Here is an 18,396-nt window from a genome sequence, read left to right as displayed (position 1 = left end):
CCTAGAACAGTTCATAAGTAGAGGCGTTCGTAGGTAGAGGTACCACTGTATACCTCTTAACGTGGATACGAAGGGCTGCAATTAGGCAGGTGGTGTGTTCTATTCCAACTTGACTTCCCGCCTTTCTGCCCCTGGTTAGCGAGTAGAAGGCAAGTAGAAATATGCCTAAGAGCTGCGCGTTACCTAAGGCTGTGCTGCACTTCAGATCTGCAGCCATAATAAGCGGTCGCATATTGTGGGTGGGTGCACCACACCTCTTAGTGAACCTGTAAGGAAAGTCGCTTGAGGTTAGGCAACTGGGTGAACTCGGGGAAAAGATTTAGCTGCTGCAAGAGGAAGCTTGAGTGCCAGCGCTGTTTCGGCTGTGGATCCAAAATCCAGGATGGATAGTCCTCGACCTCTGACCCCAACAGAGGCCAAACTTTGTGTGGCTAAGTGAAACAATTGTGAGATAATTTTGCCCCATTTTATGACCTTTTTTTTTTTTTTTTTGGCCACAACAGTTCAGTGAATAGCTGCATTTATTAAGTTAGCAACACGGTAGTTACATGAATCTGGCTTCCCTTCTTGGCTTTGCTTGTCAGAAGATCACAGGTGCTGATCACATGACCCCCCCCCCCCAAAGGCACTGCAACCGTCGTAAGTATGAACCCGATTGCCAAGGATCACAATTTCGATCACGTGATTGTGGGGTTGCCGCAAAGGTGACAACTATGAAAAATGGACCCAAGTCACGTTTTTCAGTGCCGGTTGTAACTTTGAACGGTCATCAAACAAACAGTTGTAAGTTGAGGACCTCCTGCTTATCTCTAATATTTGGACTTGTATCTCTGTCCTTGTGGTGGTGTTTGGCCTATTGTTGTTGATCAGACCAAACCAGCAGATTTCCAACACTTGTTTCCGATGTGCTTGAAGGCTCAAATCTGATTTTGACATGCTTAGAGCGCTTGGTGTGTTGCTTTGTTGCTTTTGACTTGTTTAAAGTGCAGTCCAACTTCTTATAGGGAGCCTGTTTCTAGCCTCATGTGCATTAAGGATGGTGGACCTGTAATCCCCCAATCCACGGTTCCAGCACTCGTGGTTGGCATGGCCTAGGATCTTTGGAAAGTACGATTCCCAGACCGTTGGAAAGCTGGTAGGAATTTAAAAGGAAAACAGCAGCATCAGCCATTGAAGCATCCATATCAAAAGGCAGCTCTCATTTTTCTCTCATCACATTTTATTTCTTCCGCTTCATATTTATTTTTATATTTATTATTTGAGAAAGCGAGTAGATTTGTGTGGCTACCAACCATGTTTGGGGGATAATGGATCAAAGAGAGAGCGAATGGTTTTCTGGCCTGACTTTTACTGGAAAGAATGGTAGCTTTTCGGGAAATATGATGGATTTTTATTTCTTTTTAATCTCTTTTAGGGAGAGACAGAAGAGGCCAGTAACACCATAGATCTAACATCTGCTGATATTGCAAACCTGAAGGTATTTGAAATGTATGAAGAACTTAACAATACAGTGATACCTCATCTTACAAACGCCTCGTCATACAAACTTTTCGAGATACAAACCCGGGGTTTAGGATTTGTTTGCCTCTTCTTACAAACTATTTTCATCTTACAAACCCACCGCTGCCGCTGGGATGCCCCGCCTCCGGACTTCCGTTGCCAGCGAAGCACCCGTTTTTGCGCTGCTGGGATTCTCCTGAGGCTCCCCTCCATGGGGAACCCCACCTCCGGACTTCCGGTTTTTATGATGCTGCAGGGAAATCCCAGCAGCACGATAATGGGCGCTTCGCTGGCAACGGAAGTCCCAGTGAGGGGTTTCCCAGTGAGGGGAGCCTCAGTGAGATTTCCGTTGCCAGTAAAGCGCTCGTTTTTGCGATGCTGGGATTCCCCTGCAGCATGGCAAAAACACAGAAGTCCGGAGGTGGGGTTTCCCATGGAGGGGAGCCTCAGGGGAATCCCAGCAGCACAAAAATGGGCGATTCGGCTGGCAAAAGGGGTGAATTTTGGGCTTGCACGCATTAATCGCTTTTCCATTGATTCCTATGGGAGACATTGCTTCGTCTTACAAACTTTTCACCTTAAGAACCTCGTCCCGGAACTAATTAAGTTTGTAAGACAAGGTATCACTGTATAAGCAAAGAGGTTTGACGCTGTTTTTCAGTTCTCTGCTTTGCACAGGGGAAAGAAAATCCTGTACAGTTGCAAAACTGCTCCCTTTTTTTGGCTTAGAACAAAAAAGTATTACGTTATGCTTGTCCTCCATTCCTGGCATGAATGTCGCTATAGAAATATTTGGGAGTTTGCAACAATGTTATGAGCTTGTAGATGTTTTTTTCCCCTTGGAGAAAAAAAATAGATTTTTAGTTCTACATCAGAACTGGAGTTCTGTTGCAATTGGGTGTGGAAGAAACATTGAAATTTCCTGCCTAAGTAAGAATTGTGAGTATGCATTTAAATTAGATTTGGACATCTGTATAGGGAGTCCTTGACTTACAATCACAATTGAGCCCAAAATTGCTGCTGTTAAGTGAGTGTTGCCCCATTTTAGGACCTGTCTTCCCACCATTATTAAGTGAATTAGTGCAACTTATAAATTAGCAACATGGTTGTTAAATGAACATGTCTTTCCCATTGACTTTGCTTGTCAGAAGGTCACAAAACGTGATGACATAATCCTGGGACACTGCACCCATAACTCAGTCATTACTGAGTTGCCAAGCAGGTGAATTTTGTCCACATGGACTATGGGGATGCTACAACAGTTGTAAGTGTGAGAGAAATAGTCCCTAGTCTCTCTTTTTTTGGTGCTGTTGTAACTTTGAACATCACTAAATGAACATTTATAAATTAGGGGCTACCTGTATTCAGAAATCTCATTGGAACTTCATAGCCTCTTGACAGAAACATTGCCAGGTGCCCCAAACAATTCATTGACATGCAAGTAGATTTGAAATTAAGTAGCCAATAGCAGAAAATGTTTGGGTTTCATTTAAAGCAGAGGTCTTCAAACTTGGCAACTTTAAGATTTATGGACTTCAACTCCAAGAATTCTCCAGCCAGTTATGCTGGCTGGAGAATTCTGGAAGTTGAAGTCCACAAGTCTTAAAGTTGCCAAGTTTGAGGACCCCTGCATTAAAGCTATTTTCCATTAACAAGTGCAATTGGGACTTGGAATTCTGGGGGTTGAAGTCCATAAGTCTTAAAGTTGCCAAGTTTGGGGACCCCTGCATTTAAGCAATTTTCCATTTATTAGTGCAATTGGGACTTGGAATTTGGCTGCATTAAAGCAATTTTCCACTTATGAGTAGAAACAGGGCTGGAAGAGGTGGGGAGCAGCCTCCATGGAGCCTCTCTAGGAATCTCCTGGGAGGAAACAGGGCCGGAAAAGGCAGGGAGAAACCTCCATGGGGCCTCTTTAGGAATCTCCTGGGAGGAAACAGGGCTGGAAAAGGCAGGGAGAAGCCTCCACGGGGCCTCTCTAGGAATCTCCTGGGAGGAAACAGGGCCGGAAAAGGCAGGGAGAAGCCTCCACGGGGCCTCTCTAGGAATCTCCTGGGAGGAAACACGGCCGGAAAAGGCAGGGAGAAGCCTCCACGGGGCCTCTCTAGGAATCTCCTGGGAGGAAACAGGGCCGGAAAAGGCAGGGAGAAACCTCCGTGGGGCCTCTTTAGGAATCTGAGAAGAAACAGGGCCGGAAAAGGCAGGAAAAAGCCTCCGTGGGGCCTCTAGGAATCTCCTGGGAGGAAACAGGGCCTCCACCCTCCCTGTGGTTTCCCCAGTCGCACATATTATTTGCTTTTACATTGATTCCTATGGGAAAAATTACTTCTTCTTACACACTTTTCTACTTAAGAATCTGGTCACGGAACGAATTAAGTTCGTTAGAGGTACCACAATACATACATCAAGATAGATAGGTAGATGGAAGGATGGATGGATGGATGGATGGAAGAAAAAAAGAAAAATTAATGAAAGAGAGAAAACTAGAAGATAGAGATAGCTTGAATAATCATATGGGCCAGATGAACCCTGACCCCCTATTTTTGTCTGTGTTTCTTAATAGGAGCTTGACGAGTTTCCTTTGGAATCAGGTATTGTATTTGAAAAACCCTCTGCCCCTCCTGTGCATTTCCCACTAGGTCTCGCACACCAATCCCTTTAGTTACTCTCTTTGGTTTTTATCCAATAAGTAGCTGTAGTCCATTATTCTAACTTGGTGCACGGTCCAGAACACCTCCAGAGGAAAAGCCACAGAGATTGGAAATGCTGGCCATATCACCAGATCTGCGGGAGCACCTTTGATTCTTATCGCACAGTAATCAGACTTCTGAGAGGGTCATTTTGCTTTAAGATCCCTTCACTGGGGAGCAGATTGGGCCCCTTGTATGAAAAGGAGCCGCTAAGACGTGCCGAGCAGATCCTGTGATATCGCACAGGGCTTTGGGACGGTAACTTTGGCTAGAGAGATGCAGTAGAATAATGTCAAAGCAGGGATCCAATCTGTTAAGTGGCTACGCGAAGACTTGAAGACGGAAGGTCACGGAAGGCCTTCCGCTTTTGCTTTCTGGACTCCAAACCTATTTCGAACCACTTCCAAAGTTCTTCCGGTGTTCACATGTGGACTTAGTCTCTGTAAAAGAATATTGGTAAAACCCGCACACCGAACAGTCCGAACAGCACTGATCCCGCCTGCACAAGTAACCACACCCCCGCGCTCGGAAGCGAGTCTCGGCAAGAATTGCAGTTGTGTGAAGACAGCCAAGGACCCACGCTGGGAAGCACCTCTGCATAAAGGTTATTCTTCCTTCTCTCTTTCAGGCCCTGCTCTGATAGCCGTGTTAGACTGCAGTTGGTTTTAGGCATGTGAATGTGGTTGGCCCAGAGGGTTTTCCAATCTCTGTGTTAGCCTTTAAGCCCTGCACTCTGGGTGTTAGTCGGGCAGCCATGCCCGTCCGGCATTTGTCTTTGCTATGTTTCCCTGGTGATTAAACCTTGTGCCATTCTATTCCTGTTAAATCCATAGAAAATGAGAAAGTGCTCGACATTTTGGGTGACACTTGTAAATCTGATCCCCTTAAAGAAGACACTTCGGAAGCTGAGCAGGAGCAGGAAACGAATAATTCATGGCCGGGCAAAGAAGAAGCCGAGGAGGAGGAGGAGGAGGAGGAAGAAGAAGGAGAAGGAGAAGAAGAAGACATGTTGGCCGCCGCCTCTCCCGCCCACTCGGAAGAAGACCTTGTAGATAAAGACAGCCAATCAGGCCCGGCTGAGGCCGAGAACCAGGAGGACGATGCAAAGCTCTTAGTGGTAGCGAAAGGGGAGGCGAGCGAGCAGAGAGTTGAGGAAGCCAAACCGGACTCGGACTCTTTAGCAGTAGAGAGCAGGAGTGGAGGTGGAGGTGGAGGTGGTGATGAGAGTAGCAAAGAAGCCCAAACTCTGGAAGCCTGTAGTGAGGAAACCGCGGAGTCGGACACAGGTCCTCCCCAGGTGGTTAGTCCAGAGGCCGAGAAGATGGAGGTGAAGGCTAATGTTGAGGAGGAGCCCTCTGCCACTAGAGAGTCCTCTGCCCAAGAGGGTGGTGATCAGAACAAGAGGTTTGTTTCTCTCCGTTTTAGACCAGACGCTGTCTTTTTTTCTCGCCCGTTGGTTATTTATGAATGCCAAAAAAAAAAGTGCTCTGATGCCTTCCAGTGAACTCCCCCCACTGCCGAGGGCCCCAATGAGAAGAGAGCTTATCTTTCGACATAGATTCCCCTCCCCTCTTTTTTAAAGTTGTCCTTACAAAGTTTGTTTCTGTAGGAGAAGGTTTGGCTGTTCTTTTTTTCTTAAAGCATTCATATTTATAATATTAATATTAATCACTAACTGCTAATCAGGAATACAACCTTAGCAGTTAATTCTCTGGTGGTCAACAGAGGGTTTCCTTTAGGTATTTTGTTTTTGTTTAAAAAGACCCACTGTGCCCCTTCCTTAGTAAAGGTCAATTCTTTTTTTTCTGTTTGGTTTTTTTCTGGTAGGTATTTGATCATAGCACCCATTGTCATGCCTGTTCGTTTTCCAGATGGCTTTTTTTTTTTTGCTTGAATAATGTTCTTACCTTTTTTCTTTCTCGTCTTTAGCACAAATGAGGATGCAGAGTCTAAAAGTGCTCCCAAAGATGAGAAGGGTAGGTTTATGGCCATATTTATTTATTTATTTATTTATTTATTTATTTATTTATTTATTTATTTATTTATTTATTTATTTATTTATTTATTTATTTATTTATTTATTTATTTATTTATTTAGATTTGTATGCCGCCCCTCTCCGCGAACTCGGGGCGGCTCACAACAAAAAATATAAATCGTACCAATCAAAATAAATTCAATAAATTTAAGTATGTAAAATAGTTTTAAAAAGAACCCCACTATATTAACAAGCACACACACAAACATACCATACATAAATTGTACGTGGCCGGGGGAGGTGTTTCAGTTCCCCCATGCCTGACGACAAAGGTGGGTTTTGAGAGCTTTACGGAAGGCAGGGAGAGTAGGGGCAGTTCTAATCTCCGGGGGGAGTTGGTTCCAGAGGGCCGGGGCCGCCACAGAGAAGGCTCTTCCCCTGGGGCCCGCCAACCGACATTGTTTAGTTGACGGGACCTAGAGAAGGCCCACTCTGTGGGACCTAATCGGTCGCTGGGATTCGTGCGGCAGAAGGCGGTCTCGGAGATATTCTGGTCCGATGCCATGAAGGGCTTTAAAGGTCATAACCAACACTTTGAATTGTGACCGGAAATTGATCGGCAGCCAATGCTTATTGGCTGCCTCTTGGTCTCCGGTCACAATTCAAAGTGCTGGTTATGACCTATAAAGCCCTACATGGCTTACGACCAGATTACCTACAGGAACATCTTCTGCCTTGTGTATACCAGCGGCCGGTTAGGTCCCACAGTCTTCTTCAGGTCCTGTCAGCCAGACAATGTCATCATATGGGCCCAGGGGAAGAGCCTTCTCTGTGGCGGCTCTGGCCTTTTGGAATGAACGCCCTCCGGAGATACGTACCGCCCCCTCCCTCCTGGCCTTTCTCAAAGTTTTGAAGACCCATCTTTCCCGGTGGGCATGGGGGCCGTGTGTATCGAGATCAACTCCAGCCGTAGCCATCAGTGATTGATTAGGCGAACGTGGATGCTTCTGTTGGGATGAATGGGATTTTTTAAAGTGTCTTAGTTTTTTTTCATAGTAATTTTTAATATTAGATTTCTTTCCATCTGTATTGTACTGTGTTTGTTGTATGCCGTCCTGAGTCATCTGAGAAGGGCGGCATACTAAATCTAATAAATAAAGAATAAGAATATAGCTACAGGTAGTTGTCGACTTGCAACCATTAAAGTTAAAAGGTCCTAAAAAATGATGAATAGAACAGAACGGAACTAGAATAGAATTAGGGATTGGAATTGGAATGGAACAGAACTTTATTGTCACTTTAAATGTGCACTAATCAGCATACGTTAAAATGAAATTTCATTGCATTCAGCTCTCAAGGGGTAACCATTATGCCTATACTGTACCCCCATAATTATGACACAGAGAAACACCACAGTCTAGTTCGGATGTGTATATGCACATGGCGAGAAAAATGAGCCCTGTGAGTTTACCAGATGGATGGGCTAGGGCAGTGATGGTGAACCTTTTTTGATTGATGTGTTAAAAATGGGGAGCGTGGGGGAGTCGTGCGTGCACACGCTGACACCCATAATTCATGCCCCTCCCATGCATGAATGTGCCCCCCCCCCGGCACGCAATGTCATGCCCGTTTTTCGCTCTTCCAAGGCTTCAGCCTTTCTAGGAACCTGGGGAGGGTGAAAATGGCCTTCCCCACACCCCCGGAGGACCTCCGAAGCAGAAAATGGCGTTTTTCCCAACTTCCTGGGGGGGGGGGCATTTTTGCTTCCCCCCCAGAGGCTGGAAACAACCTGTTTTCCTACTCCCAATGGACCCAGAAGGCCCCCAAATCAGCTGGCCAGCACATGCATGCATGCCAGATCTGAGCTCACATGCCCACCGATATGGCTCCGTGTGCCACTTGTGACACGTGTGCCATGGGTTTGCCATCACTGGCTTAGGAAACAAAGCTGTTACAGAATCTAGTATTCCTACTCTACTTCGAAAACCTCCTCTCAGAGGGGAGCAATAGAAACAGATCGTATGAACATAAGAAGAGCCATACGGAATCAGGCCAAAGCCCATTGAGTCCAGCATTCTGTGTCCCACAGTGGCCCACCAATTGTCCATGGGGATCTTGAGCAGAAAGAGGAGGCAAGACCCTCCCTTTCCTCTGGCCCCCAACAAATGGGACCCAAGGGAATCCTGCCTGCCTCAACCAATATAGAGGTGGCACTTGGACATCCGTTTCAATAACCACCAATACACTTGGCATCCATGAATCTGTCTAATCCTGCCTTGAAGCTATCCAGGCTGACAGCTGTCACAACCTCTTCTGGAAGGGAATTCCATCAACCAAGGACCCTCTGGGTGAAGAAATATTTCCCTTGATTTGTCCTCACTTTCTTCCCTGTGAGCTTTAGGGAAGGCTCCCTTGTCCTAGTATTGTGTGATAGAGAAAATAATGACTGTGAAGTGGGTGTGTGGAAATCTGTTAATATTTGGGGAGAGGGGGAATTTTCAATCCAGATTGTGTTGTCATGTTTGATGTCTCCTCTCCCTCCTCCCACCCCCAAATATAGGTCGCTCCACTCCTAGCTCTGGCAGAAATCTGTGGGTCAGTGGTCTTTCCTCTTCGACCAGAGCGACTGATCTAAAGAACCTGTTTAGCAAATATGGCAAGGTAGGGTGAATAGAAGTAAAACAGTATGCTAAAAGTTTTTGTCAGTTTAATATTGCCAGGTAAATGTTTTGATTAAAGTAATAATTTTAAATTTGAAAAGAGAGAAAAAAAGAGGACCCTACATAAAGGTTGTTTTTGTCCACCGTTGCTCCATATTTTTATTGAAGTGTGATTTTTTTGGGGGGGGGGGGGATATCATTCATCCGCCTTTGCTAATGAAAGATGCTCATTGACAGAGTTATGTGATACTTGCAAAGTTATTCCTTTGTAAATTGTGTCCTGAGAAATTAACCAGTTAATCTAATTCAGTCATTGAACTCCCAAGTTCCATGCTGCATAATTTAGAAGGAATCTCAAGATTTATTATCTTTACATACAGGGGGCATCAAGATGTTAAAAAAAAGTGTTCTTCCTGTCATTTTTAAAGTTTGCCAATAAAATACTCTTTACTATTATTTTTGGATGTGTGGGTACACTATGGTCCATGGGGTTCCGAAGAATCGGACATGACTTAGCAACTGAACAGCCACAAATATATGCAAGCAGTGGATGGTTCCACACATGATACAGAACCATAATGTGTCTTGCTGTGTGGAGTAAACACAACACACTGAAGGGGTTATGGCTTGGAAAACAGTATTTAAAGCTTAGTTGATTGTTATGGATCAGTTAATAAGCCATGGCTAAATGAAGATAAAATAACCTTTATGGTCAGTTTTTTCTGTTAACACACTGGCACACATTAAAAAAAATGAAATTCTGATGCCTGCTTTCAAAACAAACACACAGACACACAATGACTGGACGGGTGGGGAATATGTATATGTTTGGGGCATGGATGGGTATGGATATGTATGTATTTATGTTTGTTTTGAGAGCAGGCACCAGAATTTCATTTGGTGTATAATACATATCTACACATACACATACATTAACCACAGACCATTTGGAACAAAGGTCTCCAACCTCGTCCTCTTTAAGGCTTGTGGACTGCAACTTCCAGAATTCCCCAGCCAGCATGACTGATTGAAGAATTCTGGGAATTGAAGTCCACAAGTATTGAAGCTGCCAATATTGGAGACCCCTGATTTAGAATACGTAGCGGAAAAAAGAGCCTTGAGAGTTAACAAGGTTGATACTAGAAGGTACCCCAAAAGGTTAAATCATCTTTTTAGACCCTTTTGGCCTGGATAATTGAGTCTTCATTTACACATTACATCTCCATGAATGTAGTAGTGCAGCGGTTATGCAGGCTACTTCTGCTGACTGCCGTCTACCTGCAGTTTGGCAGTTCAATCCTGACCAGCTCAAGGTTGACTCAGCCTTCCGCCCTTCCAAGGTTGGTAAATTGTTGGAGGCAAGAGGCTGACTCTGTAAACTGCTTAGGGCTGTAAAGCACTTACGAAGCAGTATATAAAAAAAGTGTTCTTCCTGTCATTTTTAAAGTTTGCCAATAAAATACTCTTTATTATTATTTTGGGATGTGTGGGTATGCTATGGTCCAGCATACCCACACATTCAAAAATAATAATAAAGAGTATTTTATTGGCAAACTGGTCTATTGCTGTTGTTCTCTCCCAGAAGCTTACAACCAACCAACCAACAGCTAGTTGTGTTTAGATGTGTAAATCCAACCAGTGCTTGCCACCTTCTTCATTTCTCTCTCTTTGAAGGTGGTAGGTGCAAAAGTAGTCACAAATGCCCGTAGCCCCGGGGCCCGCTGTTACGGCTTCATCACCATGTCTTCGTCTGAGGAAGCCACCAAGTGCATCAGCCATCTCCACAGGACAGAGCTGCACGGGAAGATGATTTCTGTGGAAAGAGTGAGTGTTTTCATCAACGGTGAACTCCAAATGTACAAGTCGGTCTCGATTTAACAACCGCCGTTGAGCCCAAGGTTTTTTGCTGATAAGGGAGGCATTGGTTAAGTGACTCCTGCCCCCATTTTGCGGCCTTCCTCACCACAGTTGTTTAAGGGAATCGCTGCAGCGATTAAATTAGTAAGCTGATTATCTAGGCCCTCAGCAATCAGGATTCAGGCCCAGCTACAGCACAGAAACTGCTTTGGTCGCATTGATGGATGATCTCTGGTGGGCCTGGGACAGGGGTTTATCCTCTATCCTGGTGCTTTTCGACCTCTCAGCAGCTTTCAATACCATCGACCATGGTATTCTTCTGCGCCGGCTGGAGGCGTTGGAAGTGGGAGGCACTGTTCTTCAGTGGTTCTCCTCCTACCTCTCCAGTCGGTCGCAGTCGGTGTTAGTGGGGGGGTCAGAGGTCGACTTCAAGGTTACTCCCTTGTGGGGTACCTCAGGGGTTGGTCCTCTCTCCCCTGCTGTTTAATATCTACATGAAACCGCTGGGTGAGATCATCCAAGGGCATGGGGTGAGGTAACATCAATACGCCAATGATACCCAGTTATACATCTCCACCCCATGTCTAGTCAACGAAGCAGTGGATGTGATGTGCCGGTGCCTGGAGGCTGTTGGGGTCTGGATGGGTGTCAACAGACTCAAACTCAACCCTGATAAGACGTAGTGGCTGTGGGTTTTGCCTCCCAAGGACAATTCCATCTGTCTGTCCATCACCCGGGGGGGGGGGATTACTGACCCCCTCAGAGAGGGTCCGCAACTTGGGCGTCCTCCTCGATCCACAGCTCACATTAGAGAAACATTTTTCAGCTGTGGCTAGGGGGGCGTTTGCCCAGGTTCACCTGGTGCACCAGTTGCAGGCCTATTTGGACCAGGAGTCACTGCTCACAGTCACTCATGCCCTCATCACCTCGAGGTTCGACTGCTGCAACGCTCTCTACATGGGGCTACCTTTGAAGAGTGTTCAGAAACTTCAAATCGTGCAGAATGCAGCTGCGAGAGCAATCATGGGCTTCCCTAAATATGCCCATGTTACACCAACACTCTGCAGTCTGCATTGGTTGCCGATCAGTTTCCGGTCACAATTCAAAGTGTTGGTTATGCCTTCATGGCATCGGACCAAAATATCTCTGGGACCTCCTTCTGCTGCACGAATCCCAGCGACCAGTTAGGTCCCACAGAGTTGGCCTTCTCCGGGTCCCGTCGACTAAACAATGTTGTCTGGCGGGACCCAGGGGAAGAGCTTTCTTTGTGGCGGCCCCAACTCTCTGGAACCAGCTCCCCCCGGAGATTAGAGCTGCCCCCACCCTCCTTGTCTTTCGTAAAATCCACCTCTGTCGTCAGGCATGGGGGAATTGAGATATTCTCCTTCCCCCAGGCCTATACAAGTTATGGATGGTATGTTTGTGTGTATGTTTTGCTTTTTTAATAAGGGTTTTTTAGTTACTTAAATATTAGATTTGTCATACATTGTTTTATTATTGTTGTGAACCGCCCTGAGTCTATGGAGAGTGGCAGCATACAAATCTGATAAATAAATAAATAAATCCGGTTGTTAAGTGAATCTGGCCCTCCCACTGTCTTGGCGTGTCAGGCCGCAAAAGGGTTTTTTTTTTTTTTTGCAAAAAGTGTTTTTATTTTTTCTCCATTACTCATCCTGTTTTTGATTCAGAACAGGGAGGGATTGCTTGCCCTTTGATTTTTCTCCCACTCTTCTAACCAGACCCCCCAACCACCCCTTTCCTTGTCTGATTCCAGGCCAAAAACGAACCTGCTGGGAAAAAACCCTTACCTGAGAAGAAAGAAAGTGAGATTAAGAAGGAAAAAGACAGGAGGCATTCGACCGACTCCAAATCAGAAAAGTAATAAACCGAGAACTGTTTGTTGTCTGTTTTTGCTGAAGTGTGCAGGTGGCTCTCTTTGTTAAGAGAGCGAACCTGGGCTGCGGGTTTTAATCTTGACTTGTTCAAATGGGCCACAGTTTTAAGGTGCTAACCAGGCTCTGCAGTAATAAATTGAAATTTTACATTGCAAATAGTTCTTGACTTACGACCACAATTGACCCCAACATTTCTATTGTTAAGCAAGGCTTTTAACTGTATTTTGCCCCATTTTAAGACTTTTCTTTCCTGGGTTGTTAAGTGAATCACTGCAGTGATTAATTAGTAATCTGGCGGTTAGGTGAATCTGGCTTCCCTTGTTGACTTTACTTATCAGAAGGTCGCCAAAGGGGATCACGTGACCCTGATTGTCATAAATGAGTGTCAGTTGCCTAACGCAGTGTTTTTCAACCAGTGTGCCGCGGCACATTAGTGTGTCATGAGACATGGTCAGGCGTACTGTGGGGAAATTAAACATGGGTCCTCAAACTACAGCCCGCGTGCTGGATACGGCCCGTGGAGGCCATTTTTCCGGCCCGCCGCCAGCCGCCTCCATCCGACCATAAACATTCCCCTCACAATCCCTCCAGCTATTAGCGACAGGAAGAGTGGAGGCACAGGGAACACTCACTGACCAATCACCTTCTAGGATTCATCCTAACCACTAGCGATGAACCAATAGCAGGCCGCCTCCCACACCCAGGAAGGTCCCCACTCGGGCTGCCACGCACTTGTCATTGTGTGGCTGCGGCGAGTAGTTGAAGCTGCTACTCCTCCCCATGGTCCCAATTTCTAATCTTGGTCAGGACTGGAGGTAAATGTTGCCACCACTAGATGAAGCCTCAGCCTCAGCCACAGCTGGTTATGTCTATTCTGATGGTGTATATAGATATTTGACCTTTTTCTTTTTATAAGAGGCCCCCGTAGAGGGTGATATACAATGCATCACAATGTTATCTATAGTTAGAGTGTCATTTTGTGTCATTTTGGTTGGTGGTGTGCCCCAGGATTTTGTAAATGTAAAAAATGTGCCACGGCTCAAAAAAGGTTGAAAATCACTGGCCTAACGCCTGAATTTTGATGGTATGTGACCTTAGGGATGCTGCAATGGTCATAACGCTAAAACGCAGTCAAAAGTCACTTTTTCAGTGCAGTTGTAACTTTGAACTCGACTTGCAACAGTTCATTTAGTGTCTATTCAAAATTACAGCACACTGAAAAAAGTGACTTATGACCATTTCCCACACTTGCGACAATTGCAGCATCCTCAAGGTCACGTGATCAAAATTTAGATGCTTGGCAACTGACTCCTATGGCGGTTGTACTATCCACATGATTCTGTCTTACGACCTCTTGCTGAGTAAAATTAATGGGGAAACTAGAGTCACTTAACAAATGTGTTACTCCGAGTCTCTGGCGAGGGGCGGCATACATAGGAACATAGAAGACTGACGGCAGAAAAAGACCTCATGATCCATCTAGTCTGCCCTTATACTATTTTTTGTATTTTATCTTAGGATGGATCTATGTTTATCCCAGGCATGTTTAAATTCAGTTACTGTGGATTTATCTATCACGTCTGCTGGAAGTTTATTCCAAGGATCTACTACTCTTTCAGTAAAATAATATTTTCTCATGTTGCTTTTGATCTTTCCCCCAACTAACTTCAGATTGTGCCCCCTTGTTCTTGTGTTCACTTTCCTATTGAAAACACTTCCCTCCTGAACCTTATTTAACCCTTTAACATATTTAAATGTTTCGATCATGTCCCCCCTTTTCCTTCTGTCCTCCAGACTATACAGATTGAGTTCATTAAGTATTTCCTTATACATTTTATGCTTAAGACCTTCCACCATTTTTGTAGCCAGTCTTTGGACCCGTTCAATTTTGTCAATATCTTTTTGTAGGTGAGGTCTCCAGAACTGAACACAGTATTCCAAATGTGGTCTCACCAGCGCTCTATATAGCAGGATCACAATCTCCCTCTTCCTGCTTGTTATACCTCTAGCTATGCAGCCAAGCATTCTACTTGCTTTTCCTACCGCCCGGCCACACTGCTCACCCATTTTGAGACTGTCAGAAATCACTACCCCTAAATCCTTCTCTCCTGAAGTTTTTGCTAAGACAGAACTGCCAATGCAATACTCAGATTGAGGATTCCTTTTCCCCAAGTGCATTATTTTACATTTGGAAACATTAAACTGCAGTTTCCATTGCTTTGATCATTTATCTAGTAAAGCTAAATCATTTACTATATTACAGACGCCTCCAGGAATATCAACCCTATTGCACACTTTAGAATCATCGGCAAATAGGCAAACCTTCCCTACCAAACCTTCAAGTCTAATACATTATTTTTATTATTAATTATTATTTTTACTAACTTATCAGCTGCAGTGAGTCTCTTAACAACCGTGGCAAGAAAGGTAGTAAAATGGGACAAAATAACTTGGCACTGTGTGACTTAGTAAAAGAACTTCTAGGCTCAATTGTGGACATAAGTCGAGGACTACCTGTATGACGGAGACTAGGTTGGTACCCCTTGTGCTGTTTTTCAGATTTGGATCTGAACACCTCCTTTACCGTACTTTGACAAGCCACCAACAGCTGCTCTTTTCCTCCTGAGATCAAAGTGATGATTTTCGACTTATGGCGTATGACAGATAGAGCTTCAGCTGCTGTCTTGATTTGTTTGTAGGTCTCCGAACCTTAAGGAAGAAAAAACTGACAAAAATGAAGATGCTCAAGGAGTGGAAGAGAGCGGAGATGAAAAGAAAGATAAAGGAACGGAAGAGCAGAAAAATGAGTCATCTGGACGTTCGCGGTCTGTTAAATCAGGTAATGAAAACTTTCAATGGAGTCTGCTTTCAGGGTTCATGGTGAACCGATTCCTTCATGTGAATCTCCTGGTGGACATCCATTTAAATATGAGCCAGCCGTGTGCAGCAGCTGCCAAAAAAAGCCAACCCAGTACTAGGCTGCATTAACAGAGGGATAGAATCAAGATCACGTGAAGTGTTAATATCACTTTACAATACCTTATAAGGCTACATTTGGAATACTGCATTCAGTTTTGGTCACCACAATATACAGTGGTACCTCGGTTCTCGAACGCCTTGGTTTTCGTACATTTCGGATACTGAACAGCCACAGAAAATTTTGTTTATTATCCGAAATGGCCTATGTCTATGCCTCCCGCATGTTACACCCCCTCAACATGGGGTGGGGGCTGAGTCCAATGAGTCCCAGGGCGACTTGGCAAAGCAGCTGCCACAAGATCTGAGGGGACAGGGTGAGACGGAATGGGAGTTGGAATCCGACACGCCCATTTTGGCCGCCCACTTAACAGCCTCCCAGCCTCTATAGTCTAAGCGCTCCAAGCTGCAGGAAGGGTGGGGGCGGCTGCAATACCGGCAGCTTCAGGGGGCTCCTTTCCTCAGTGCTCTGTCTTGTTACCTGCAGGCAGCTGCACCAACTTTCTCCTTTCCGGCGGCAGCGGCAGTGGCGGCGGCGGCTTCCCTTCGAGGAGCAGCAGCGCTGGGAACGTCACGTGATGAAGGGAAGCTGCCGGAGCCATCTCAGAAGTTTCCGTCGCTCCAGAGGCTTCCTTTCATTACGTGACTTCCCGGCGCTGCTGCTCGAAGGGAAGCCGCTGCCGCTACCGCCGCAAAGGAGGAAGTTGGTGCAGCTGCCTACAGGTAACAAGACGAAGCACTGAGGAAAGGAACCCCCCGAAGTGCCGGTATTGCAGCTACCCCCACCCTTCCTGCAGCTTAGGCAGTCCTAATATTGCAGAATATACAGCCTGATGCTACAAAACTAAGCTCTGTTTCATGCTGAATAATTATAAATTATTAATGTATTTTAAATAGAAAACTACCTTTAGATAGATATATTTTTACTCCAAAAACATTTTATTAAAATAAATTGATTTTTTTTAAAAAAAAATCAATGTTTTTTATTTTTTTTAAAAATCATCAATTTCTATCTACCCAGCTAAGCAGGGGGTTGGACTAGAGGACCTCCAAGGTTCCTTCCAACCCCTTTATTCTATTCTAATGTGTTATTTTGCCTTTGAAGTCTCAAAATGGGTGAACAGTGCAGTCAGGCGGTAGGGAAAGCAAGTAGGATGCTTGGCTGCATAGCTAGAGGTATAACAAGCAGGAAGAGGGAGATTATGATCCCGCTATATAGAGCGCTGGTGAGACCACATTTGGGATACTGTGTTCAGTTCTGGAGACCTCACCTACAAAAAGATATTGACAAAATTGAACGGGTCCAAAGACGGGCTACAAGAATGGTGGAAGGTCTTAAGCATAAAACGTATCAGGAAAGACTTCATGAACTCAATCTGTATAGTCTGGAGGACAGAAGGAAAAGGGGGGACGTGATCGAAACATTTAAATATGTTAAAGGGTTAAATAAAGTTGGGGAGGGAAGTGTTTTTAATAGGAAAGTGAACACAAGAACAAGGGGACCCAATCTGAAGTTAGTTGGGGGAAAGATCAAAAGCAACATGAGAAAACATTATTTTACTGAAAGAGTAGTAGATCCTTGGAACAAACTTCCAGCAGACATGGTAGATAAACCCACAGTAACTGAATTTAAACATGCCTGGGATAAACATATATCCATCCTAAGATAAAATACAAAAAATAGTATGGCAGAATAGATGGATCATGAGGTCTTTTTCTTCCGTCAGTCTTCTATGTTTCTGTGTTTCTATGAAATCTTTTAGCTGCCTGATGGACACTTCTGGAGATACAAAGTGTCTCCTTGGGTGACATTTCTCAAGCTTGGCAACTTCAAAATGCCCGGCCTTCAATCCCCAGAATTCCCCAGCCGGTGAAGTCCACAAATGCAGGAAATCTGAGAGCTGAAATTATCATGTTGTCTGAATAGTTGACAAACACTATCCTGTGGTGTCATTTTGTGCCACTCTAGGAAGCCGAGGAGGTGAGCGGACAGTTGTTATGGACAAATCCAAAGGGGAGCCGGTGATTAGCGTGAAAACGGCATCCACCTCCAAAGAGAGAGTAAGTCTTTGGTTTTACTTCTTGTCTGCGAAACAAGACGAGACGGAAAGGGTCAAGACCACGTCCATTATTTCCGCTTTCCATGCTGATGAAATTTGGGTCCAGAGATGAAATCTGGGTCCAGAGATCAAGCATGATTTATTATAATTCTGCTTTTTAAGATGAGGCTGGGAGGTAGATTTCCATCAAAACTGGTGAAATGATAATATATTTATTTACCAATACTTATTTAAATTTGTATGCCACCTGTCTGTCCCTCCCAAGTGACAGTATTGTAATTAAAATACACCTAAAATAAGCTCTCACTTCCATCTTCCTTCTTTGCCATCTTGGTTAATTTTAAAAGTCAACGTTGATATTAATATTACTGTAACGTTTTATCATTTTTATTGATTGTAAGCTGCCTAAAGTCACCCTTAGGCAAGAGGGTGACATATCAGTTTAGTAAGTAAGTAAGTAAGTAAGTAAGCAAGCAAATAAATAGATAAATAGAATAAAACAATTACAGGATTAAAAAGTCAGACATTAAAATCTAATATATGTTTTTGAATTGTGAGCTGGCCAGAGTTAGATGGGCGGCTCTAGAAATCGGATGGATGGATGAGTGGCCCTTGATACTCTCTGAGCTTGGCTGCTTTATTGCAGACATTTCATTACCCAAACTAGGTAACATCATCAGTGTTAAAAGGGAGCGTGGGATTTGCTCTTTTCTGGCACTGATGATGTTCCTCAATTGGATCAATATCCAGTTTGGGTAATAAAACAAGCAAGCCGCCCCGAG

At 44.6% G+C, this 18,396-nt stretch overlaps 1 protein-coding gene across 1 annotated transcript in view; it reads left to right on the top strand.

The window, feature by feature from the left end:
* SAFB2 (scaffold attachment factor B2) overlaps positions 1 to 18,396 on the top strand; it is a 67,770-nt gene that overhangs the window by 12,953 nt on the left and 36,421 nt on the right. The window contains 9 exon segments of the mRNA XM_070744619.1: positions 1,415 to 1,477; positions 4,064 to 4,091; positions 5,024 to 5,594; positions 6,120 to 6,166; positions 8,727 to 8,827; positions 10,501 to 10,650; positions 12,458 to 12,561; positions 15,278 to 15,417; positions 17,524 to 17,615. Of these exon segments, the coding sequence (XP_070600720.1) occupies positions 1,415 to 1,477; positions 4,064 to 4,091; positions 5,024 to 5,594; positions 6,120 to 6,166; positions 8,727 to 8,827; positions 10,501 to 10,650; positions 12,458 to 12,561; positions 15,278 to 15,417; positions 17,524 to 17,615 (1,296 nt within the window).

This window comes from Erythrolamprus reginae, chromosome 1 (assembly GCF_031021105.1).
Source record: "Erythrolamprus reginae isolate rEryReg1 chromosome 1, rEryReg1.hap1, whole genome shotgun sequence".
Classification (NCBI taxonomy): Eukaryota; Metazoa; Chordata; class Lepidosauria; order Squamata; family Dipsadidae; genus Erythrolamprus; species Erythrolamprus reginae.
This window is presented reverse-complemented; position numbering and strand designations above follow the sequence as displayed.